Here is a 22,656-nt window from a genome sequence, read left to right as displayed (position 1 = left end):
TCGTTTTGAGGATATTTGGACTGTGTTGCATTCACATGACATTTAAACTGCTCCAGAGATAATTTGAAAGCAGACCGAGACCCATCTTTTTAGCCATCTCAGTTGGCTTTTTTTGGTGTGACGTTTGAGGTTTGAGGTCGGTAGAGTCAGCAAAGTCAAAGTTTGAGTTGTCTGAAGGTTCCAAAGCATAATCAAAGAGAAACCTTGCATATTTTCCTCCAGTTCTTTTCTTAATAATATCTACTGTATTATAAATCACAACTGAGCTGTTTTTATTTGATCTTTTTTTATTAAAAATAAGATAAAAAGATGCAAATAAGCTGTTGTTTAATCAAGATTAGCAAATTATTTAGTCTTTTCTTTTGTTTGATTCACATTAAATCAGATCAATATTGTGACCTATTATATCTAAACATATTGTGATGTTACATATCAGATTTTCCCCCAACCATTAACTAAACATTCATGTAAGTCATAACCGATTATGTTTGTTTGAATCTTGCCAAGACAAATTTCGCAATAATGTACTTTATAGGGAGATCACGCGCTGTCGAAGAGACAGGTGTATCGTTTTGTTTTCATCACCATGGTTTTGAAAATAATATTTTACTGGTTCAGACTCTTGTCATACAGAATTTGTTATGAATATTTATAAAGCCGGAATGCTGCGATTTGCAATGATATATCCTACTTGTGTTAAGAACTTGTGGTGAGAAGTAGTATCGATCGTTCAGAGGTGAGAAAAATGTACTCTTCTTAGAAAACGATCACTAGAAGTGGGCTTAATGAACTCATTTTTGTGAAATCCTCAGATTCATATTTTTCACTTCTTTTGCCTGTAGCTCAAAAGACCTTGCACATTCCAACTCATTTTGCCAGCACGGGTCACAAAGTCTCAGTCTGTCAGTAAGAAATGTTAACATGTTTATCTAGTGCAAAAGATAGATACATGCATATGTCAAAAACTTGAATACAAAAATAAATATTTGAGATTGTTCTCACAGAAGGAACATAAGTTTAAGAAAGAAAAGGCATTTTCGATAAGAAACTATAAGAAATAAGAAGGTTGTTAAAAAAGAAAACAAACAATTTTTGGCAATGAAAGTATAATTCCATTGCCACCCAATAAGAAGAAACTGACTGGTTTCATGGGTGTGGTCTTTACCATGAAGGAACTGTTTTAAAACTGTTTACTTCAGTACTAAAGATAAATCACAGAGAAAGCAGGTAAGCTTTTAGCAAGCTTTAAATACAGACAGCTCCAGTAATTTACTAGGGCTCATTCTTATACCACTCAGGTCTCACTAAGTTTCTGTACTGTGTTGTAACCTTATATGTAAACAAAGAATGCTTCGAAGAGTGATCTGTGTCTATAAATAAGTGTATGTTATATATTGAATCAGATCTGTGTTTGTGTTTGTGTGAACATTGCTGTGATATACTTTTGAGGTAAAAATGGCCTCATGTTTACGTTATGAGAACATCTCGACAGTATTAACTTGTGACTGTGTGTGTGTGTGTGTGTGTGTGTGTGTTTAAGCTATAACTCCAGTGACCATGCAGAGTCCAGTGTGTTTGATAGACAATGATGTGGATGGGAAGATGTGTGTCAAGGAGTCAGCACTGCAGATCCTGCAGAAGATCGAGCAGCCAGTGGTGGTGGTGGCTGTGGTGGGACTCTACCGCACCGGGAAGTCCTACCTGATGAACTGCCTCGCAGGGAAACAAACAGGTTAGACATAAACAGGCAGCAACATTCAAAGAGCAATTGAATGACAGTTACTACTGATTAGAATTAAAACAGATCTAGACAGCAGCCTCAAACTTTTTACAGGGGGTCATTAGAGAAACGTGTTTCACAGACATACTTGGTGATTTTAATTCCGTCCGAATCTGTTACGTTAGTTTTTCTCCCACAACCTCTGTGATAATTCCAGAGCAAATTACCTACTGTTTTTCAGCAAACTCATTGATCCTCTGAGAAAACTAATCCCGTCTGAATGCGAATGTCTGTGATTGCCGGTGATGTTTTATTTCACAACGCTTGTGTGTTTTGGCCAACTTGAATTAATGTAGATGCTCTTACCGTGCGCATGTTTGATACATTTGCTTACCGGCAAAGAAATAATAATAAAAATAACAAAAAATAATAAAATCAAGAGCAAGATCATGTAAACTGTTAATACTGTCTATTGTTATATCAGCATCAGGTAAGATTACTCACATTCATTTATTCACTCAGTTACATGATGTTTAAATTACATATGTACCTTTATGAAAATTAAACATACGGTAGGTTTAGCCTAATACACACAAAAAAAGGAAAACAAGTTAAATTAAAGGAACCACACATTAACATGGTTTTGCTATACTAGCCATTTAGTATTTATTGTGTAATAATACTAATGGCAATCATTCTGAATGAATGCAATGCACACATACGGAGCGCGTGATCTCTGTGACGCCCAGATTCACAAATCAGACCCTCCCACCTCTGTAATAAACACGGAGCTGTTAGTCCCATACAAATTGGTACATGAAAATCATAGACGTCAGGTGGTAAGAATCGAAACTCAAACGTAGTTTAGAAAGCTAGTCCAGTCCGAATAGGGCTGTAGTCTAAATAATTAACTACTCTGCACTAAAATTTTCAAAGAAGGTTAATGGAACTATGCATGTTTTCAGTGTTCCATGTTTCTTTGCTCTTTCTTTAGGATTTGAATTGGGCAGCACTATTGAATCTAAGACAAAGGGCATCTGGATGTGGTGTTTACCCCACCCCACTAAAGCAGGGACCACTCTGGTGCTGCTGGACACTGAGGGACTCGGAGATGTGGACAAGGTGATGATAATCCACCCCATATTGGTGTAATGTGAAGAATAATTTCAAATCAAAATCATTGCATTCAGAAGGAACAGGATTCTTCATATGTGCCTGTTAACTGACAAACATATAACTTATATAAAAATATTTAACCGAATAAACAGTTAGTTTATTGAAAAGTTTTGGAGGCTAGGCCAACACCATCTCACTGCCAATTCATATGTAATTTGTGGGAAAGTCATGGCCTAATGGTTAGAGAGTTTGACTCCTAACCATAGGGTTGTGGGTTTGAGTCTCGGGTCAACAATACCATGACTTAGGTGCCCTTGAGCAAGGCACTGAACCCCCAACTGCTACCCGGGCACCACAGCATAAATGATGCCCACTGCTCTGGGTGTGTACACTTAAGATGGGTTAAATGGGGAGCATGAATTCGGAGTATGGGTCACCAAACTTGGCTGTACGTCACATCACTTTCATTTTACGAGGTGGTTAATTCGTCCGAATTCATATATAAGCTCACTCATACAATTTTGTACGATATCCTATGAATTTGCCACCTTGTGAAATTTATAAAAAATTTAACGAATCTCATGAATTAATATGGATGAGGTCATTATTAAAAGGTAGTTGTTAAATTAAAGTATTGGGTAGGATTAGGGATGTACAATATGGTCATGCAGAATGTCAAAGTCAACGTCACCTTTATTTATAAAGCGCTTTAAACAAAATACATTGCGTCCAAGCAACTGAACAACATTCATTAGGAAAACAGTGTGTCAATAATGCTAAATGATAGTTAAAGGCAGTTCATCATTGAATTCAGTTATGTCATCTCTGTTCAGTTAAATAGTGTCTGTGCATTTATTTGCAATCAAGTCAACGATATCACTGTAGATGAAGTGACTCCAACTAAGCAAGCCAGAGGTGACAGCGGCAAGGAACCAAAAACTCCATCTGTGACAGAATGGAGAAAAATCCTTGGGAGAAACCAGGCTCAGTTGGGGGACCAGTTCTCCTCTGACCAGACGAAACCAGTAGTTCAATTCCAGGCTGCAGCAAAGTCAGATTGTGCAGAAGAATCATCTGTTTCCTGTGGTCTTGACCTGGTGGTCCTCTGAGACAAGGTCTTTACAGGGGATCTGTATCTGGGGCTCTAGTTGTCCTGGTCTCCACTGTCTTTCAGGGCAATAGAGGTCCTTTCTAAGTGCTGATCCACGGTGACCTCGGAACAAGAGAGAAATAGACAAATATTAGCGTAGATGCCATTCTTCTAATGATGTAGCAAGTACATAGGGTGTTATGGGAAGTGTTTCCGGTTCCGGTTTACCTAAATAATGCAGCCTAAAAATCCTTTAACGGATTTGGATATTAAAAGCATATTAATATGTTATGTGTATGCCAGGTTAAAGAGATGGGTCTTTAATGTAGATTTAAACTGCAAGAGTGTGTCTGCCTCCCGAACAATGCTAGGTAGGTTATTCCAGAGTTTAGGCGCCAAATAGGAAAAGGATCTGCCGCCCGCAGTTGATTTTGATATTCTAGGTATTATCAAATTGGCTGAGTTTTGAGAACATAGCAGACGTAGAGGATTATAATGTAAAAGGAGTTCATTCAAATACTGAGGTGCTAAACCATTCAGGGCTTTATAAGTAATAAGCAACATTTTAAAATCTATACGATGTTTGATAGGGAGCCAGTGCAGTGTTGACAGGACCAGGCTAATATGGTCATACTTCCTGGTTCTAGTAAGAACTCTTGCTGCTGCATTTTGGACTAGCTGTAGTTTGTTTACGAAGCGTGCAGAACAACCACCCAATAAAGCATTACAATAATCTAACCTTGAGGTCATAAATGCATGGATTAACATTTCTGCATTTGACATTGAGAGCATAGGCCGTAATTTAGATATATTTTTTGAGATGGCAAAATGCAGTTTTACAAATGCTAGAAACGTGGCTTTCTAAGGAAAGATTGCGATCAAATAGCACACCTAGGTTCCTAACTGCTGACGAAGAATTGACAGAGCAACCATCAAGACAGTGTTAGACTTATTACAAGCGGAGTTTTTAGGTCCTATAATTAACACCTCTGTTTTTTCAGAATTTAACAGTAAGAAATTACTTGTCATCCAGTTTTTTATATCGACTATGCATTCCATTAGTTTTTCAAATTGGTGTGTTTCACCGGGCCGCGAAGAAATATAGAGCTGAGTATCATCAGCATAACAGTGAAAGCTAACACCATGTTTCCTGATGATATCTCCCAAGGGTAACATATAAAGCGTGAAGAGTAGTGGCCCTAGTACTGAGCCTTGAGGTACTCCATACTGCACTTGTGATCGATATGATACATCTTCATTCACTGCTATGAACTGATGGCAGTCATATAAGTGCGATTTAAACCATGCTAATGCACTTCCACTAATGCCAACAAAGTGTTCAAGTCTATGCAAAAGAATGTTGTGGTCAATTGTGTCAAATGCAGCACTAAGATCCAATTAAACTAATAGAGAGATACACCCACGATCGGATGATAAGAGCAGATCATTTGTAACTCTAAGGTGAGCAGTCTCTGTACTATAATATGGTCTAAATCCTGACTGGAAATCATCATATATACCATTTTCTCTTAGAAGGAATATAATTGTGAGGTTACCACCTTTTCTAGTATCTTGGACAGAAAAGGGAGATTCGAAATTGGTCTATAATTAACTAGTTCTTTGGGGTCAAGTTGTGGTTTTTTTATGAGAGACTTAATAACAGCCAGTTTGAAGGTTTTGGGGACATATTCTAATGACAATGAGGAATTACTAATAGTCAGAAGAGGATCTATGACTTCTGGAAGCACCTCTTTTAGGAGCTTAGATGGTATAGGGGTCTAACATACATGTTGTAGGTTTAGATGATTTAACAAGTTTATACAATTCTTCCTCTCCTATAGTAGAGAATGAGTGAAACTGTTCCTCAGGGGGTCCATAGTGCACTGTCTGATGTGATACTGTAGCTGACGGCTGAATGGTTGCAATTTTACCTCTAATAGTATCGATTTTAGAAGTAAAGTAGTTCATAAAGTCATTACTGCTGTGGTGTTAGGAAATGTCAACACTTGTTGAGGCTTTTTTTTTCGTTAATTAAGGCACTGTATTGAATAAATACCTGGGGTTATGTTAGTTTCCTTCTAAAAGAGAAGAAAAGTAATCAGATCTAGCAGTTTTTAATGCTTTTCTGTAGGATATGTTACTTTCCCGCCAAGCAATACGAAATACCTCTAGTTTTGTTTTGCTCCAGCTGCGCTCCATTTTTCGGCCTACTCTCTTTAGGGTGTGAGTGTGCTCTTTATACCATGGTGTCAAACTGTTTTCCTTAACCTTCCTTAAGTGTAAAGGAGCAACTTTATTTAAAGTGCTAAAAAAGAGAGAGTCCATAGTTTCTGTTACATCATCAAGTTGTTCTGGGGTTTTGGATATGCTAAGGAATTTGGATACATCAGGAAGATAACTTAATAAGCAGTCTTTTGTGTTAGAAGTGATGGTTCTTCCATACTTGTAACAAGAAGTAGAATTTACAATTTTGGCTATATGAAGATTGCACAGAACTAAATACTGATCTGAGATATCATCACTTGGCTGAATAATTTCAACACTATCAACATCTATTCCATGTGACAGTATCTAGAGTATGATTTTGACAATGAGTAGGTCCTGAAACGTGTTGTCTTACACCAATAGAGTTCAGAATGTCTATAATGCTGATCCCAATGCATCTTTTTCATTATCAACATGGATATTAAAATCACCAACTATTAAAACTTTATCTGCGGCCAGAACTAACTCGGATGTAAAATCACCAAACTCTTTAATAAAGTCTGTATGGTGCCCTGGTGGCCTGTATACAGTAGCCAGTACAAACATAACAGGGGATTTATCATTAACATTTGTTTCTCTGGATAATGTTAAATGAAGCACCATTACTTCAAACGAGTTATACTTGAAGCCTGTCCTCTGAGAAATCCTGAAAATGTTGTTATAAATTGAAGCAACACCTCCACCTTTGCCTTTTAGATGCGGCTCATGTTTATCAACAGTTATCTTGGGGGGTGGACTCATTTAAAATAATGTAATCATCAGGTTTTAGCCAGGTTTCTGTCAAACAGAGTACATCTATATTATGATCAGTGATCATATTATTTACAAAAAATGTTTTCATAGAAAGGGATCTGATATTCAATAAGCCAAGCTTTATCATTTGTTTATCCATATTGCTTCTGTTTTTTATTTCTTGAACCTCAATTAAATTGTTAATCTTAACTTGGTTTGGACGTTTTTTGTATTTTCTAGTTCGGGGAACAGACACAGTCTCTATAGTGTGATATCTAGGTGAAAGAGTCTCTATGTGCTGAGAATTAACTGACCTCTGTGACACGAGGCAGCTAGAGACGGTCGGTTTAGCCAGTCTGTCTGCTTCCTGACCTGGGCCCCAGTTAGTCGAGTATAAATACTAAGACTATTTGCCATATTTCTAGAGAGAAGAGTGGCGCAACCCCAGGAGGGATGAAGACCATCCCTTTTAAACAGGTCAGGTCTGCCCCAAAAGCTTGTCCAATTGTCTATGAAACCTATGTTATTCTGTGGGCACCACTTAGACATCCAGCCATTGAGTAATGACAATCTGCTATGCATCTCGTCACCAAGGTAAGCAGGGAGGGGACCAGAGCATATTACAATTTCTGACATCGTGCTTGCAGGTTCACACACCTCTTTAAAGTTATTTTTTAGTGATCTCCGACTGGCGAAGTCGAACATCATTAGCGCCGGCATGAATAACAATCTTACTGTATTTACGTTTAGCATTAGCCAGCACTTTTAAATTTGCCAAGATGTCAGGCGCTCTGGCTCCCGGTAAACATTTGACTATGGTGGCTGGTGTCTCTATATTCACGTTCCGTACAATAGAATCGCCAATAACTAGAGCACTTTCATCAGGTTTCTCAGTGGGTGCATCACTGAGTGGGGAGAACCCGTTTAATGTTTTGATCAGAACAGAAGAGCGGTGTTTTGACCCACGACTATGCTGCCTCACCGTCACCCAGTTGCCCTGCTGCAGGGGCTTTGTTGCCGGAACCGAACAATATACATGAATCCCTGAGCTAGACGCATCCAAAGCCGGATCTAGAGCCCTAACATTCTTAATGTCCTCAATTAAAGTTTGGATGCATGTCTCTAATTCTGAAATCTTCTCTGTCAGCCTAACGATTTCCCTGCATTTATCATGTGTGAATCCCTCATCAGCGACAGAGATAGATAAACTGTACATGTGGCAGGAGGTGCAAATAACAATAGCAGGCGAAGCCATTACTCACCGTGCTTGATGAAATATTCTTACTGCGGTTGTTTGAACTTGTGAAAAACACTTATGTGCTTTATAAGTACTAATAAACAACCAATATGTTAATTAAGTATTAAATATGACATTTCCTGCTTTCCATGACCTAATCTGTATTTATGGTTAAGATGTTAATAAATAATTTAACTGTACAAATGAGCTAATTAAACAAGTTGTTTAATTATGTAGATAATGAGTGAAGAACTAATGTGTTAACTATGGTTTAAAAAAAATGAACTAACTAAACTAATTGTTTGCAAATTAATGGTGTCACCTAGTGACCAACGTTAAATTGACTCCAGTCCCAGCCACAGAAACCTAACAGACAGTCAAAGGTTGAAATACTTTATTAATGGTCCAGTAAGCACTAAATACTAACGTAAAGGAAACTCTTCTAATATAAAGTCTCTATAACCCTTTAAAAAGGTCAAGCTTCAGAGAATGGAGGCTTCTAGGTAAGTCCCAGCACTGGTCCTCCCTCAACAGTTGAGTGGACACACCCAGAGGGTCACGGCAGGCATCAGACCCACAGGAGAACTTTCAATACTCTAGGCATCAAACATTGGAGATTTCAGCATAAAAAAGGCAGTCTTCACAGCAGCACTGGGCCCAGAACCCCAAAATGGATAAGCCAGAGGCTAGAAAAGAGCACAAACAAAGATAGCAGAGGTCACACATTGTAATGCAATAAGGTAGTTACAGCCCTTCAGGCAACATTAGTGAGCATTGAGAGAGGTTTGAGTACAGCACCAGACACTGGAACCACAGGATGGATATTGCTGAGGCTAGAAGCAAGCAACCACAATGAACACCAACACATAGACAATGGCCCTAAGAACCTGACCTTCCTTTGCAGACCGGGACAGTCCTTTGAACACAATGGCAGCAGATCCACCACAAGGCATCTTCTCCTTTTCTCTTTTTATCTCCTTCCACCAAGGCATGGCCAGCTGTTAAACTATTAGTTGCTAATTTCAAATCATCAGCAGCAAGGGGGCAATAATAAAGTAACTCAACGACAGGAAGGATCGCCCAAATATGGGCAGAAAGGTGTTGCATGGTGACAAGTTCTAATAAACAGATTAAGTCACATTAGCAGGGAAGGAATCGCAGTCCAAATATGGGCATAGTATTAAAAAAAGAAGGAGGTTGCCAGGTTTGTCCAGTGAGCTGGTTTCTAAAAAAAGTAGGGAAGATTAAATAATAGCAAAAACAAAACCCACTACAAATTTGATGCACACACACACAGTGAATAACCACTACAATTCAGAGTGCAAATATTCATGCACACAGTAAATACCACCACACATTAAGGCCCTAATGTCTATGGTAATTAAAAAGATTTAAAAAAGTCCAACAGTGACAATTGTACATACTTTATTAGTGTATACATCTTAAAAAAGTGTAACCCATTACATGCAGCTTCATCTTTCAAATCTCAGTGAACTCACTGGTTCTTGGTATTGGTTCTCAGTTCAGTGTGCTGTTGACATTAGAAATGCTGTGGTAGGACAATTGGAAATAAGAGTTAGCAATGGCATACCTCACTAAGTTTTTGAATTATTTACTGATTTTGAGCTGTAGTGTTGGACTTATTTAAAAAAAAAAAAAAAACTAGTTCACAGATTGTGTGGCTTGTGGATCAGTGCCGACTCAGGACATAAATCAGGTCCAGTCAGATTTGGTGAACCGGTTCAAATGAATTTTTCATTCATAAACTGGACTTCACTACAGTCATGTGTTAGGTTTTACATATTATGCCATCAGGGTGTGCATGGTTCCAGAATATGCTTAGAAGTAGAAAATTAGTCTTTTTCACTATGCTGTCAGTGGTTTATGTAATGCCATTCTTTGTCAAATGATTGTATACTTTCTGTTTCAGGGGGATTCAAAGCATGATACCAAGATCTTCTGTCTGGCTGTCCTTCTTAGTAGCACTTTAGTGCTTAACAGCCAAGGTACAATTGACAACAAGGCTATTGAGGAACTGCAGTATCCTTCCATTCCTAGATAATAAAAATGTTGATATTTCATGGTTTCATAAATTATTGTTTATATGCATTCAAAGCAGTAAGACCAAGTTGTAAAGACTAATAAATATTCTGGCAAGTATGGCACACTCTGATACAGCAAATGATCAGTCTTTAAAATTATAGTTCCCCATGCTTTTTCAGATAAGGCATTCAGTGTAGTATGTCAATGTTAAAGGTCTGCATAGTTTCAAAGAAAAAGAAAAACTAATTAGAGGAAAGAAAATCAAAGTCCATGAGAAATATAGTTCCAAAAAAAAAAAAAAAAAACAATAACCATTTCTACCTGAAATTAGTCATTCGGTTCCAGTTTTACTTCCTGCACAAACTATGTTTTTCTTCATTGGCTGCAATGTGTACTTTAACTCGCCCCGCAAAAAACTAGTTGTAGCTGAGGCCTGGAAGGGTTTGGTTTGTGTTGTTGCACACACACACACACACACACACACACACACACACACACACACCCTTATATGTGTGTGGTGGGTGGTTTGCAAAACACTTAATCATTAAAGATGGGACAGTACCCACTTTTTTGGACCATCTTGCTTAAATTTGATTAAGATGAACAAGCCTGGATTATGTTGTTTGAGATTGAGATTAACGCAATCTTCTTAAAGGGGATTTGAGTCAACAGATCCTTGAGTGAATCTCTCAAGAACAGAGGTCTCCAACCCTGCTCCAACACACTTGTCTGTACTTATCAAGTTACCCTGAATTCCTTCAGGAGCCAGTTCCGACGTGTTTGATTGGGGTTGGAGCTAACATCTGGTGGACAGCAGCTCTCTAGCAGCAGAGATGGAGACCCGTTTTAGATACTGCAATGTATATTATCAGATTTTTATTTATTTATTTTACTTGGATGCATGCTAGATACAAATTAGGAAACAATACAGTAGCATGATGGGGCACTTTAAGTGCAGTGGGCACTACTTATACAAGTTACCCACCCCAAATAGTGAGGCTGCACCAATAGGAAGGGGCCACCTTACACATGACATATGAAGCTCACCAGGAATTAATCAAAGAATTAATCATTCTTCTGTAAAACACTTTAAAACACCACAGTGTTCCTTTAAATGACCATGCATTAATAAGTTCTCTGTTTGCTGAATGTTCAAACCTAAACTTATCTCCAGATATGTAACAGAGTTGACTGAGTATATCAAGGTCAAATCATCTGATGATGAAGATGACACTGAGTTTGTTAAATTCTTCCCTAGTTTCATCTGGGTTGTGAGGGACTTCACCCTGGAACAAAAAATCAAAGGCAAATCTGTAACCGATGACCAATACTTAGAATTTGCCTTGAAGCTGAAACCAGGTAATATTTACATTGAGCTTTTAAAGGGGGACCTATTATGCAATGTTAACTTTTTGTTTTTGAAGATATTGATGTGTCAACAGTGCCTTTACACAAGTGATTTTATTGTGGTAAAAATTAATACACAAAGTGTGTCATTCTCTACATGAATCAGTGTCTCAAAACAAGCCATTCAGGAATGTGGTCAGTTGTGATGTCACAATGGAACAGCCCCTGCCTTCAACCGGTAATGGATAGGTGCCCTATTTGTTTAGATCCTCCCCCAAGTTTATCTACTCACTAGAACATTTAAGAGCGGCATTCAAGTAAAAAAGTCTGCATGTATCTTTGGCCTGTTTTATTTTATTTACTACACATACTGAAGCAAGCATAATGCTTGTGTTGTTTCCAGTGTCTGCCATATGAGGATAGGAACACATGAATATTATCCCCAGAGTTTTACTTCATAAAATGTTACAATTTCATTGGACAAAAACTATTTTCTTATCATATACACACCTAAAAATCTTCATGGCAACCCATCAAAAAACTCCTGTTTTACCAATTTGACTTTGGTCAAGTCTTTCCTATAGAAGCAAACTAACTGTGAGTGGCTTTGAACAGTACTTTGGACAGTGTATTATGGGTGTTGAAACTTTCCTACCTATTTTTCATCACATATTCTCAACAAATTACCACGTAATTAGCCCCAAAACTGCTGATTTAGGTCATCAGCTCATTAGAAGAGATACCAAGATCTAAAATGGATGTATCGGACAAAGGTGATATTCATAGTTTGCAGTGTTGGTGGTATTCCAGGATCATGGGTTACCACCTCCTGACAAGGAATTTTGCCCTGAAGCAAAGGACAAATTACCAACAATGCTGTATTTTGCTAATCTCTTTTTACAAAAAGCTGTTTTGTATCTTTTAAAGGCAATTCAAGACCAGTTAAAGAGTTCAACCTTGCAAGAGAATGCATCCGAAATTATTTCCCATCCCGGAATTGTTTTACATTCCCATTTCCAACCACCTCAGAGAAAGTGTCTCGTCTGGAGAGCTTGGATTCTGCTGACCTTTCCTCTGAGTTCCTTGAGGTCACAGATAGTTTCTGCAAGTTTATCTTTGACAAGAGTGAAATGAAAAAGCTGAAAGATGGATACATAGTCACAGGCAGAGGTGATTCAAGAAAATATATGAGATATAAATAAATAAAGAAAAAATACTTTAATACAGAATAAGATAATTTTGACAATATTCATTCAGTGAATGTCTCAACACAGTAGTAGAAATAAGAGCCATGTTTTTTTGCTTTAGTTGTTAGTTGAACCATGTTTAGGTTTTTAATACCTAAGCAACTTTTTTTTTTAGGTTGTATGCACTTTGCACAATAATGCCAATATAACCCTAGGGAGACATTATGGTTTCTAAATCAAATATTTGTGATCTAATAGCGCTAAACTGAGAAAAGGGAGACACAATGTAAGCTTATAATCTTTTATTGTTAAATGTTAGAAATTCCAGTTAAAAAAAGAGCTACCAATTCAGTAATGACCATGTTTATGGCACTCTCTGAACAACATGTTATTAATATCCCTGTGTTTGACCCTTCTCTTTCCCTGAAGTACTCGGCCAGCTGGTGAAGACATATGTAGAAACAATTTCCAGTGGCCAAGTACCATTTCTGGAGAATGCTGTGTTGACTGTGTCAGTGATTGAGAATGAGGCTGCAGTGAAGGAGGGCCTTCAGGTGTACCAGAGTGGAATGGAGAAGCTGAAGGACTCCTTCCCTCTGGAACTGAGTGATGTGTGTGCAGAACACCAACGTCTTAGCAGCATGGCGACACAAACCTTCATGAAGCGTTCCTTTAAGGACAGTGAGGGGACATACATGAAATGTCTAGAGGTGATGCCCAGTAAATAACGTATTTTGATTGTCCCTTTAGCACATACTGTTATCTATGAGTAACGTTGCACCTACATGTCTAATAACTCTTGAGTGTTCGAAGACTATTAGGTGACTGGTAGGATTAGTGTTAGAATAAGTTGATGTACTTGCATAGTTATATATAGTCAGTATAATGTCTGCTGGGAGATCATCACAAGAAAGAGTTAGCAGATATTAGACAGTCTACTAATACTCTTTTGAAAATTAGTAGACATGTAGGTGCAACGGTCCTTATTTACAACAGAATGTTCAAAAGGGACCATCAAGATAAAGTGTTACTGCAATTTATTGTTTTTCAAGAATTTGTATTTTATATCACAAAATATATAATTTTGTGTGATTTACACATCTAACCACATCACAGTGTGCAACCACCCTCTAGTTAAAATATTGGTCTTGAAGATTGAGATTGGTGAGTTCTATTTAGATGCCAAGTCATTTCCCCGGACAAGCAAGCCTCACTCATTCAAGTTTATATCGAAGATTTTAGCTGGGGCCCAGTATTCAGTAGGTAGTTCAGGGTTGTGGCAGGAAGGACAACCATGATCCTGATCTTTGATTTCAAATCCAGATCATTCTGATCCAGATTAAGCTTTTTGAATAACTGGCCCATGGATCTTCCCAGCTTTGTAATGGCAGTGAATAGTGTCTGAGATTTTGAAGCTCCAAAAAGCCTGTCCATCCATCCAAAAAGTAATCTATATGACTTCAGTGGGTTAATGAATGCCTTATGATGCATGACGGTACCCCTCATCTCGGCCAGGTTGAGTTGGAGATGTCATTCCTGGACCACCATGATGGACACTGCCTGGCCCGGGTCCGACACAGTGACATTAGTTGCCCAGAGGCCACAGCCGGTTTGCAAAACATGCATCAATCCTGGCTTAGAACTACCCTTGCAGAATTCTTTCAGTACTTTGGCCTGATGTACCTACAGGATGGCCATTGTATATGCAGGGCAGCCTGTCCAGTGGAACTGTAAGCCTTATTAGTGAATGCTGTTCTCAGCTTACAGGCCTTGGATGCTAGCCATGGGCGATTGCACTGGTAATGGTGTTTTGCAGACAACCTCTTCAGCCGAGAAACCTCCACGTAGTCTCTGGCCACTCCACCACTCGAGAGTAGTGAAGATAGAAGAGATCATAGATCTGTTTTGGGCAGTAAAATGATCCTTCAAGGATATTGTGGTCTCCTCATGCACCTCTGGGAATAAATGGACTGGGGCAGAGTGTGGCTGTGCACTTTGTCCCGCCTCAGCGACCAATCATCCAGCCACAAAGGCTCAAAGCAAGACAGTGTGTTCATCTCCAGCTCAATTCTCATGGATTCCTGGGCAAGCATGGCTGTTAACTTCAAGTATAACTCCGATTGAGCAACCACCCCAGACGAGGGGAACACAGCAGAGTCATCATTATCAGAGGACTTTAGGCCATCCCTGATGCAGCCATCAACATCTGTTCCTAAATTAAACTCTATGTCCACCATGGAATGCATGCAAAAGCCAATCTTCATTTACCATTTTTATATTACTCAGAGGTGATTGGGCCTCCCAAGTTGAGACCTCAAATGTTAATATCAACATAACATCAACGTGACTGACAGAAAGAGAACATATATACAGTGTTGCGAAGTATACTTTGGAAATGTAATATGTTACAGATTACAAATTACTCTATTTTAAATGTAATAAGTAGTGTTACTATTCCAATTACGTTATTTATTTAACTGATTATATTTTTTAATACTTTTCTTCACTTGAATTAAGATTACAATAATTTAATTTTAAAGCACTGGAATGCATTTTTATCACTTACCATGGTGTCATCTTATCAACGGCAATGTGCATTGATGTGGTTAGCAGATGTGGTGTGCTCCAATGCCATCATGCACATCAAAACAGGCAAAGCAACAAAATAATACTATATAGCATATCCTAGATTTTTAAATAAAGTAACCCTTTTGAAATCTTTAACATTTTCATAAGTAACTGTAGCTTAATTACACATTTTTCTCAGAAACTCTTAACAGATTACAGTTACATTTATTTTGTAGTGCTGTCAATCGATTAAAAAAATAACCAATTAAATTTAGCCAATATGTGTCCGTGTTTCAAAAATGAAACTAAAATTAAATAATCTTTGAGAGCAAGCTGGGCACCTACTCTTTCGGGGATCTTACTCTACATGGGTACTTTGCGTTTAGGGAGGATCTGCTCTGCTGAAAAGTCTCGTGTTTGATGTGGTCGTAAAGACATTTGGTGTCTAAATAAATGCATTCCTTGTCAAGAATAAAAGAGACAGAAGCAGCAGTTTGTAGGTGGGGTGGCCAAACCCCAGGTCCGCCACTGATTTAACTGCATTAAATATTTTTTACGTGTTAAAGCGAAAAGATTAATTGCATGCATTAATGCATTAATTTTGAGAGCACTATCCTTTTGTAATTAAATTATGTAATGCTGTTAAATATAACTTGTTAAGCCTGTATATGCATCCGCTTGAGCAATCCGGATGCGTACACAGACAGTGCGGACACGGACTACTTGTATTTATATTACCAAAAGTGTACGCTGATGGTTTGCTCTGCAAAACAAAACAAAACATGTGAACAAACAATTGCCCAGAATTATTGCACATCTGGCTGTCTTAATATTGTTTTATTGATGGATTGTACAGGTTAGAGTAGCAACAGGCTTCTTCACACAGCCTGCACATGTGCAATGGTGTCTCTAAGAAAAGAATTTACAAAGAAAATTAAGAATTTACTGGTGAATGAGACACAGTGTTTTGGCTTTAATCATGTCTCTGATTCTGAATCAAGAGCTACATTTGATGATGCCATTAGATTATATTAAATTGCCATTAAAAAGTTTTCTGTGTCTGCTATTTTGTGTAACGCTACAGGAAGAAATGAATAAACTCTTTGATGGATACCTGCACCAAAATGAGGAGGCTTCAAAGAAAAGATGTGAGAATCTCCTGACAACCCTCTCTGCACCAATGACCGAAAACCTCAAGAAAGGTTTTTATGCCATAGCTGGTGGTTATGTTCTCTTCTCCCAGGATCTCAAAGAAATTGTAAAGAAATACAAAACTCAAGCCAACAAGGGAGTCAAAGTGAGTATCAGTATTTAACAAAATTGCTGCAACACCACACCTGTTTTTTTTTTAAATCTATAAGAGGACTTTCTTGTTTTCCTATAATATTCATAGTGTTTATAGAATGTGGAATACAGTGTATTACGAGTAGAGAAATCAACTTTAAATAGTTTCCTGGTTTGAATCCTGGTTCCTTCTTGCTAAATACTGATGAGTCCTTATTCAAGACATGTGCATCTCAATTTCCATACTTATGCACCATTCTAAGCCATTTTGTTGAAAAAGTGCACTTTAAAGAGTCAGAATTGAGAAAGACTCAAGAAAGGGGCATGGAAATATGGTAGAAAAGTTTAGAGAGTGGGAAGACGGGAGAAAACGACCAGTAAAGAGGCCATGAGGTCAGTGCTGAAGGTTGTTAATCTGGAACACAAAGAAAAAAGTACATTGAAATGAAGTTTGGCTCGTCAGAACTTAATCTTGTTACAAATGTCTTTTGCATCGTTGGGCCAGAAACTTATGGTCAGACCGCTTTTGTCTCTCTGGGATAGAGACTTAGAATGTGCTGCACATGTTGTTGTCTAGCTTGATGAAGACTCTGAACGCAGGGTATTGCGTATCTTTGCTCTTTGTGTAAAAGTTTTTATCTGTATTTTGTTATGGTCAGATATGTAAGGAAGAGCAGCAGAAATGCATCACGTCCCGCCCCATCATCCTGTGATGCGTTTCCTGTGCTCTTCCTTGTACATATCTAATAACTAATAATATTGACATCTTCACCAACAAATTGCCTTTCTGTGTGAGTCATAGCATAAGCACGGAAGAGTAAACACAGAGAGACAGCACAGGGAGTGGCTAAGTTTCATCAGATCGCATAAATCAGTGGAAAATGAATAGAAATTATGATTCTGTCTGAAGAAATATTAAGTGAACGTGTTAATATATCTATATATCTCCATGTATATGCATCTTTTGACTATAAGTCAGTGAATCTATGTGAATACAAATATACTGCTGCAGACGTGACTGACTATGAATACGTTGTGAATTACTAATCCAAAAATTACGCATACAGACTTATTATATTGCACTCCTGACATACATTACTAAATTAATTTTACTGCAAAATGTTTCATTAAAACATTGGTCAAATATTGAATCTAGAGTCTTTAATCTTTCTACTAATGCAAACTCTGTTAAAGCGATAGTTCACCCAATAATCAAAATTATGTAATTAATAACTTACCCTCATGTCGTACCCTCCATTTATCTTCAGAACACGGTTTAAGATATTTTAGATTTAGTCAGAGAGCTCTCAGTCCCTCCATTGAAGCTGTGTGAACGGTATACTGTCCATGTCCAGAAAGGTAAGAAAAACATCATCAAAGTAGTCCATGTGACATCAGAGGGTCAGTTAGATTATTTTGAAGCATCGAAAATACATTTTGGTCCAAAATAGCAAAAACAACGACTTTATTCAGCATTGTCTTCTCTTCCGTGTCCAGAATCGTTTTAAACCGATCTCCAATATGCATTAATCCACTTGAGAATACTCCATTATCTTGATTACTCGGGGATATTGGTTTGTTTGAACTCAGGGAATGTCAGCCACATTAAAAAAGTTAACAGCTTAAGTCATTTGTGGATTAATGCGTATTGGAGACACGAACCGTTTAAAACGATTCAGTTCGATTTGGTGAACTGGTTCAAAAAGATCCGGATACATCGAATGATTCGTTCACGAACCGGATATGACAAACTGCTTTGATTTGAACTCTCTCACAACAGACACAGAAGAGAAGACAATGATGAATAAAGTCGTAGTTTTTGCTATTTTTGGACCAAAATGTATTTTCGATGCTTCAAAATATTCTAACTGACCCTCTGATGTCACATGGATTACTTTGATGATGTTTTTCTTACCTTTCTGGACATGGACAGTATACCGTACACACAGCTTCAATGGAGGGACTGAGAGCTCTCAGACTAAATCTAAAATATCTCAAACTGTGTTCTGAAGAAGAACGGAGGTCTTATGGGTTTGGAATGACATGAGGGTGAGTTATTAATGACATAATTTAGATTTTTGAATTATCCCTTTAAAGTTAAACATCAATGGAACTCATTTGGATAGTCCAAAAGGCTAGAAAAATGTTTTCAATGTAAAACCAAACTGTGACACTCCTGCCAAAGTGTAATTAGCACTATTTTTGTTTTATTATTATTATTATTATTATTATTATTCACTACAATTGTTGAAGTTTTAGTCTTTTTGTGTGTGTGAAGTTTGTAGTGAAAGCATTAGCATTTTCTTCACAATAATCATTCATTTATATTAAAAGTAGTAGTAGTAGTATTAATCATCATGTATCAATAATAATAGTTGTAGCAGTTTTCACAATATCACATGTTTTGTCCATAGGCGGAAGACACACTAGAAGAGTTTCTGAAGCAGAAGTCTGTGGATTCTAACGCCATTCTGCAAGCTGACAAAAAACTGACAGAGAAAGAGAGAAAGATCATGGGTGAGATCCTAGAACAGAACATAATAATAATGCAACTGTATCACCAAATAGTGTAGAAAGCCAGTACATCAGTGAATGGACTCTTTACAGTTTATTAATATTAATCAAACAATATTAATTTCCTTTTATGATCCTCATCTTTCTTGGTCAGCATTAAATATATTTTTTGTGTTAGCTATGAAAATACAATTTCAGCTTTTGGAGTTATGAACGGGGTAATGTACATCCAGGCAGTTATCTCAATACAAACTCAACAGGGTGATCTGGATCCCAACACGAAATCGAGAGTACAACTGGCTGGATGTAAATGATCTTGCTTATCTTGTACAGCTGTTCGAAACTCATCAATAATTGGATAAAAAATATGAATACTAGTTGAAATAAGTTATTGGCTCACTAATCGCAAAAACAGTTTTTAGCAAGCAGTTTTTAGCCTAGACATATGAACAACATCACATTTAGTGCATCACTGCAGTTGATATATTTCTATATATGAAAATAAATAGCAAATTATTTGCAATATAAAATAATTAAAACTGGAATGAAACGAGTTGTCTTAATTGAAAAGAAATACTTACGTGGGGAAACAAATGTGCTTAAGTTTAAACAATTGATTTCAATGCTGATGTCACACTGCATGATTTTTCACTCACCGACCTGTGCTTGTTCATGCGATCAACAATCACGCAGTGTGTATTATCAAACACGCGATCTGAGGGAATCACCGACACATCGCTGATGCCTGCTAAATATTTGGCATGCTAAATATCTGGAGCTGATGGCGATTCACAATCACGCTATGTGAAATGAGTACTGATTGAAAACTACATCCCTGATGACCTGCAGCCAGTGAGAGACTAAGATATGGGCAGAGAGAAGTTCGGGGAAGAGTAATAAACCAGAATATCAGTGTTTTAATAGATATATGAACAATTATATCATACAGAAAAAAAGCACAAACATTTGCTTGACCAGCCACAACATCAGCATAAAAATTACTGCTAAATGATTTATCTCCAACTCTCTTTGCAGAACACCCAATCCCTGTTCCCTGCATCTCCCTTCTGCATAATCTGTTTTTCTTTTTTCTCCTTATGGCTGGAAATCAGCTTACAGACAATTTGCGGGCTATTTAATAATTCCAGTCTCGCTTGAGAACTCCGGTCTAATGCACGTTATTTCCTTATCATTTCTTGAGTGTGTATTGTTGTGAAAGTTTGCGGACCAGACAGAGCTGTCGGCGATTCTTCCTATTTTGAAGTCATGCAATGTGAAACCCCATGTAGGCAATCCATTATGCAATTTGAACACAGCAACAGCTGAATGCTACCCTAGATAGTCAGGCAGTGTGAAAAAACGGTGATCCGAGGAGTTTGAAAACTTTGCAGAGTGAACTCGACATAAATTAAAATAAAAATTTGACATGGATTTACTTGTTAGAATTACAATATTTGTTGACTGAACTAGGAAGCAATACTTTCAACAACTTTAGTGAATTCATAATTTTGGCTTATTTCACTCTAATGTTAATAATAATTTTAAGGCAGCAGAGCATCGAAGTTATTTTTTTTCCTAATACGAGTTATTTTATTGTTTATTGTCAAGGTAAATTTTAATTTTAAGGCACCAGAATAACAAGGTTTAAGTAGACTCAACAAGTATAGTTTTCTGTACATTGCTTAGAACATGATCTATTTTTTATAATGTGCTGTTAAAGTTATGACTTTATACTTTATTTAGTATGTGTGTAAACTACATTCAGAGTAAACATATCTTGCAAAATATATTCCCAACCTGCCTATGACTTTCAAGTGGTTCTGTAGAGCTGGTTCAGGTGTGTTTGTTTAAGGTTGGAGCTAAACACAGCAGAGTGTAATATTTCATATTGTTTCTTTGTTTTTTTTTTCTCCCAGAGCAACAAGAGAAGGCTGTTCTCCTGGCTCAAGAAATAAACACCAAGGATCAGAAACAGAGACAATTAGTGGAGAAAATGGAAGCAGAGAGACAGAGTAATGAAGAGAGGTTGAGGCAAATGAAGAAGAAGATGGATGAGGAGATGATACTTCAGAGAGAGGAGGCTGAGCGTGGTATTTACAGTAAACTGAGGGAGCAGGCTGCTCTTTTGGAGAAGGGCTTTAAGGAGAAGGCTGACAGGATGACTAAAGAGATAGAAGACTTTAAGAGGAAAAATAAGGAAGCAGAAAAGAAAAGTGACAAGCTTTTTAAAAAGGTGATAGAAAACATGAACAAAAGACATGATGAAACTGTGAATTTGATGATGAGGCAACACAGCGAGCAGATGAATACAATCATGAGCATGCAGAGACCTTCATCAGACTCTTCCGCACTACTCTTAGGTCTGCTACTTGGTGGTCTCACTGGTGGCTCAGACTCAAGCACATGCTCATACTCATGCTGTTCACGTCCCTGTTGTTAACCCTTGTGCACTCCTCATTTGGGAGCCACACTCATGGTCTTTACTCATGGACACCTGAAATGTAACTTTCTTTTTCTCAGTAAAATCAATCTAATATGTTTTTGTTCAATCATATTCTTTCTTTTGTATTTTGAGATAATTTAATGGTCCGAATTCATATTAATGCAACAATTCTGATAAATATTTGCTATTGAAAATCGTACCAATTTTGTAAAAAGATTTTGTATAATCCATTAAAATAGACACTAGGCTTTTAAAATGAAGACAAAATAGCACCTCCTGGTGAGAGCAAGAAGAAAAAGTTAATTTCATGGTGTAACCACTAGATTCCTGTATGGCACTCTACAGAGAGGCTTGTGAATTAGTTGTTTTTATGCATAATTGGTTACTTTTATTAGGTTGTGGATTTAAAGCTGCAGTAGGGAACTTTTGACGCTCTAGCGGTTAATAAACAGAACTGCTTGCGTCTTGCGGAAGAACATTGTAGCCGGAGCTACTTCTCTCTGTTTATGTCTATGAAGAATCACAAAGGTACTGGGTTACTCCGCTGCGGTACCCCCGAAGCAATCTAAAATAGTCCGAATATAAAAACTTATTATAGGTGCACCCTAGCGATTCAGGACAAGCTAAAAACACGGTTTGGAAAATGGATTCATGGTGTACTCGCTTATTATGTTCATTTTTCTACATTTTGAACACAAACAAAGTTACGGACCGCAGCTCTGATTGGTTGGTTTTTACCGGGAGCGCATTACTTTCTGCAAATGGCAATAGGACCACTGGGAGGAGCCAGAGGAGCTTGATTTTTTTCACAGATTATTTGTCTCATTTTCTACTGTCAGGACATAATGACAGGTTTAATAAATATGTAAATATGTAAATATCTTTTTACAAAAGTGACCTACAGTACCTTTAATTATATATTAAGGCATTCTAAAAAGGTTTATATTTTTTGTTGCTTTGAAGTGTAGATTTTTGCATTATTATTACTACATTCTAACTTGAACAGAGAAAGCATTTTGTTACACAAAACAAACAATTCTATAAAAATCTAACAAAAACTAACTGGAATGCTTTATCAGAGCTTAATCCTAGGTCTGTTCTGATTTTAAT

General features: G+C 37.4%; 1 protein-coding gene across 1 annotated transcript; it reads left to right on the top strand.

Moving 5' to 3' along the window:
- Positions 1–1,177: 1,177 nt before the first annotated feature.
- Positions 1,178–21,641, top strand: LOC113048396 (guanylate-binding protein 1-like). The gene is made up of 10 exons (XM_026210186.1): positions 1,178–1,227; positions 1,541–1,732; positions 2,715–2,842; positions 10,091–10,200; positions 11,378–11,562; positions 12,478–12,720; positions 13,167–13,447; positions 16,390–16,602; positions 19,004–19,106; positions 21,020–21,641. Exons 2-10 carry the CDS (start codon positions 1,558–1,560, stop codon positions 21,541–21,543), a joined length of 1,962 nt encoding a protein of 653 aa, XP_026065971.1. The 5' UTR covers positions 1,178–1,227; positions 1,541–1,557; the 3' UTR covers positions 21,544–21,641.
- The last annotated feature ends 1,015 nt before the right edge of the window (positions 21,642–22,656 follow it).

Source organism: Carassius auratus, chromosome 29 (genome assembly GCF_003368295.1).
Source record: "Carassius auratus strain Wakin chromosome 29, ASM336829v1, whole genome shotgun sequence".
Lineage (NCBI taxonomy): Eukaryota > Metazoa > Chordata > Actinopteri > Cypriniformes > Cyprinidae > Carassius > Carassius auratus.
Note: the sequence above shows the minus strand (reverse complement) of the source record. Positions and strands in the feature narration are given on the sequence as shown.

Coding starts and splice junctions, on each gene's coding strand:
- LOC113048396 (XM_026210186.1), top strand. CDS start 1,558: ATGCAGAGTCCAGTGTGTTTGATAGACAATGATGTGGATGGGAAGATG. Junction 2,843..10,090: donor GACTCGGAGATGTGGACAAG/GTGATGATAATC, acceptor TTTCTGTTTCAG/GGGGATTCAAAGCATGATAC. Junction 12,721..13,166: donor ATACATAGTCACAGGCAGAG/GTGATTCAAGAA, acceptor CTTTCCCTGAAG/TACTCGGCCAGCTGGTGAAG.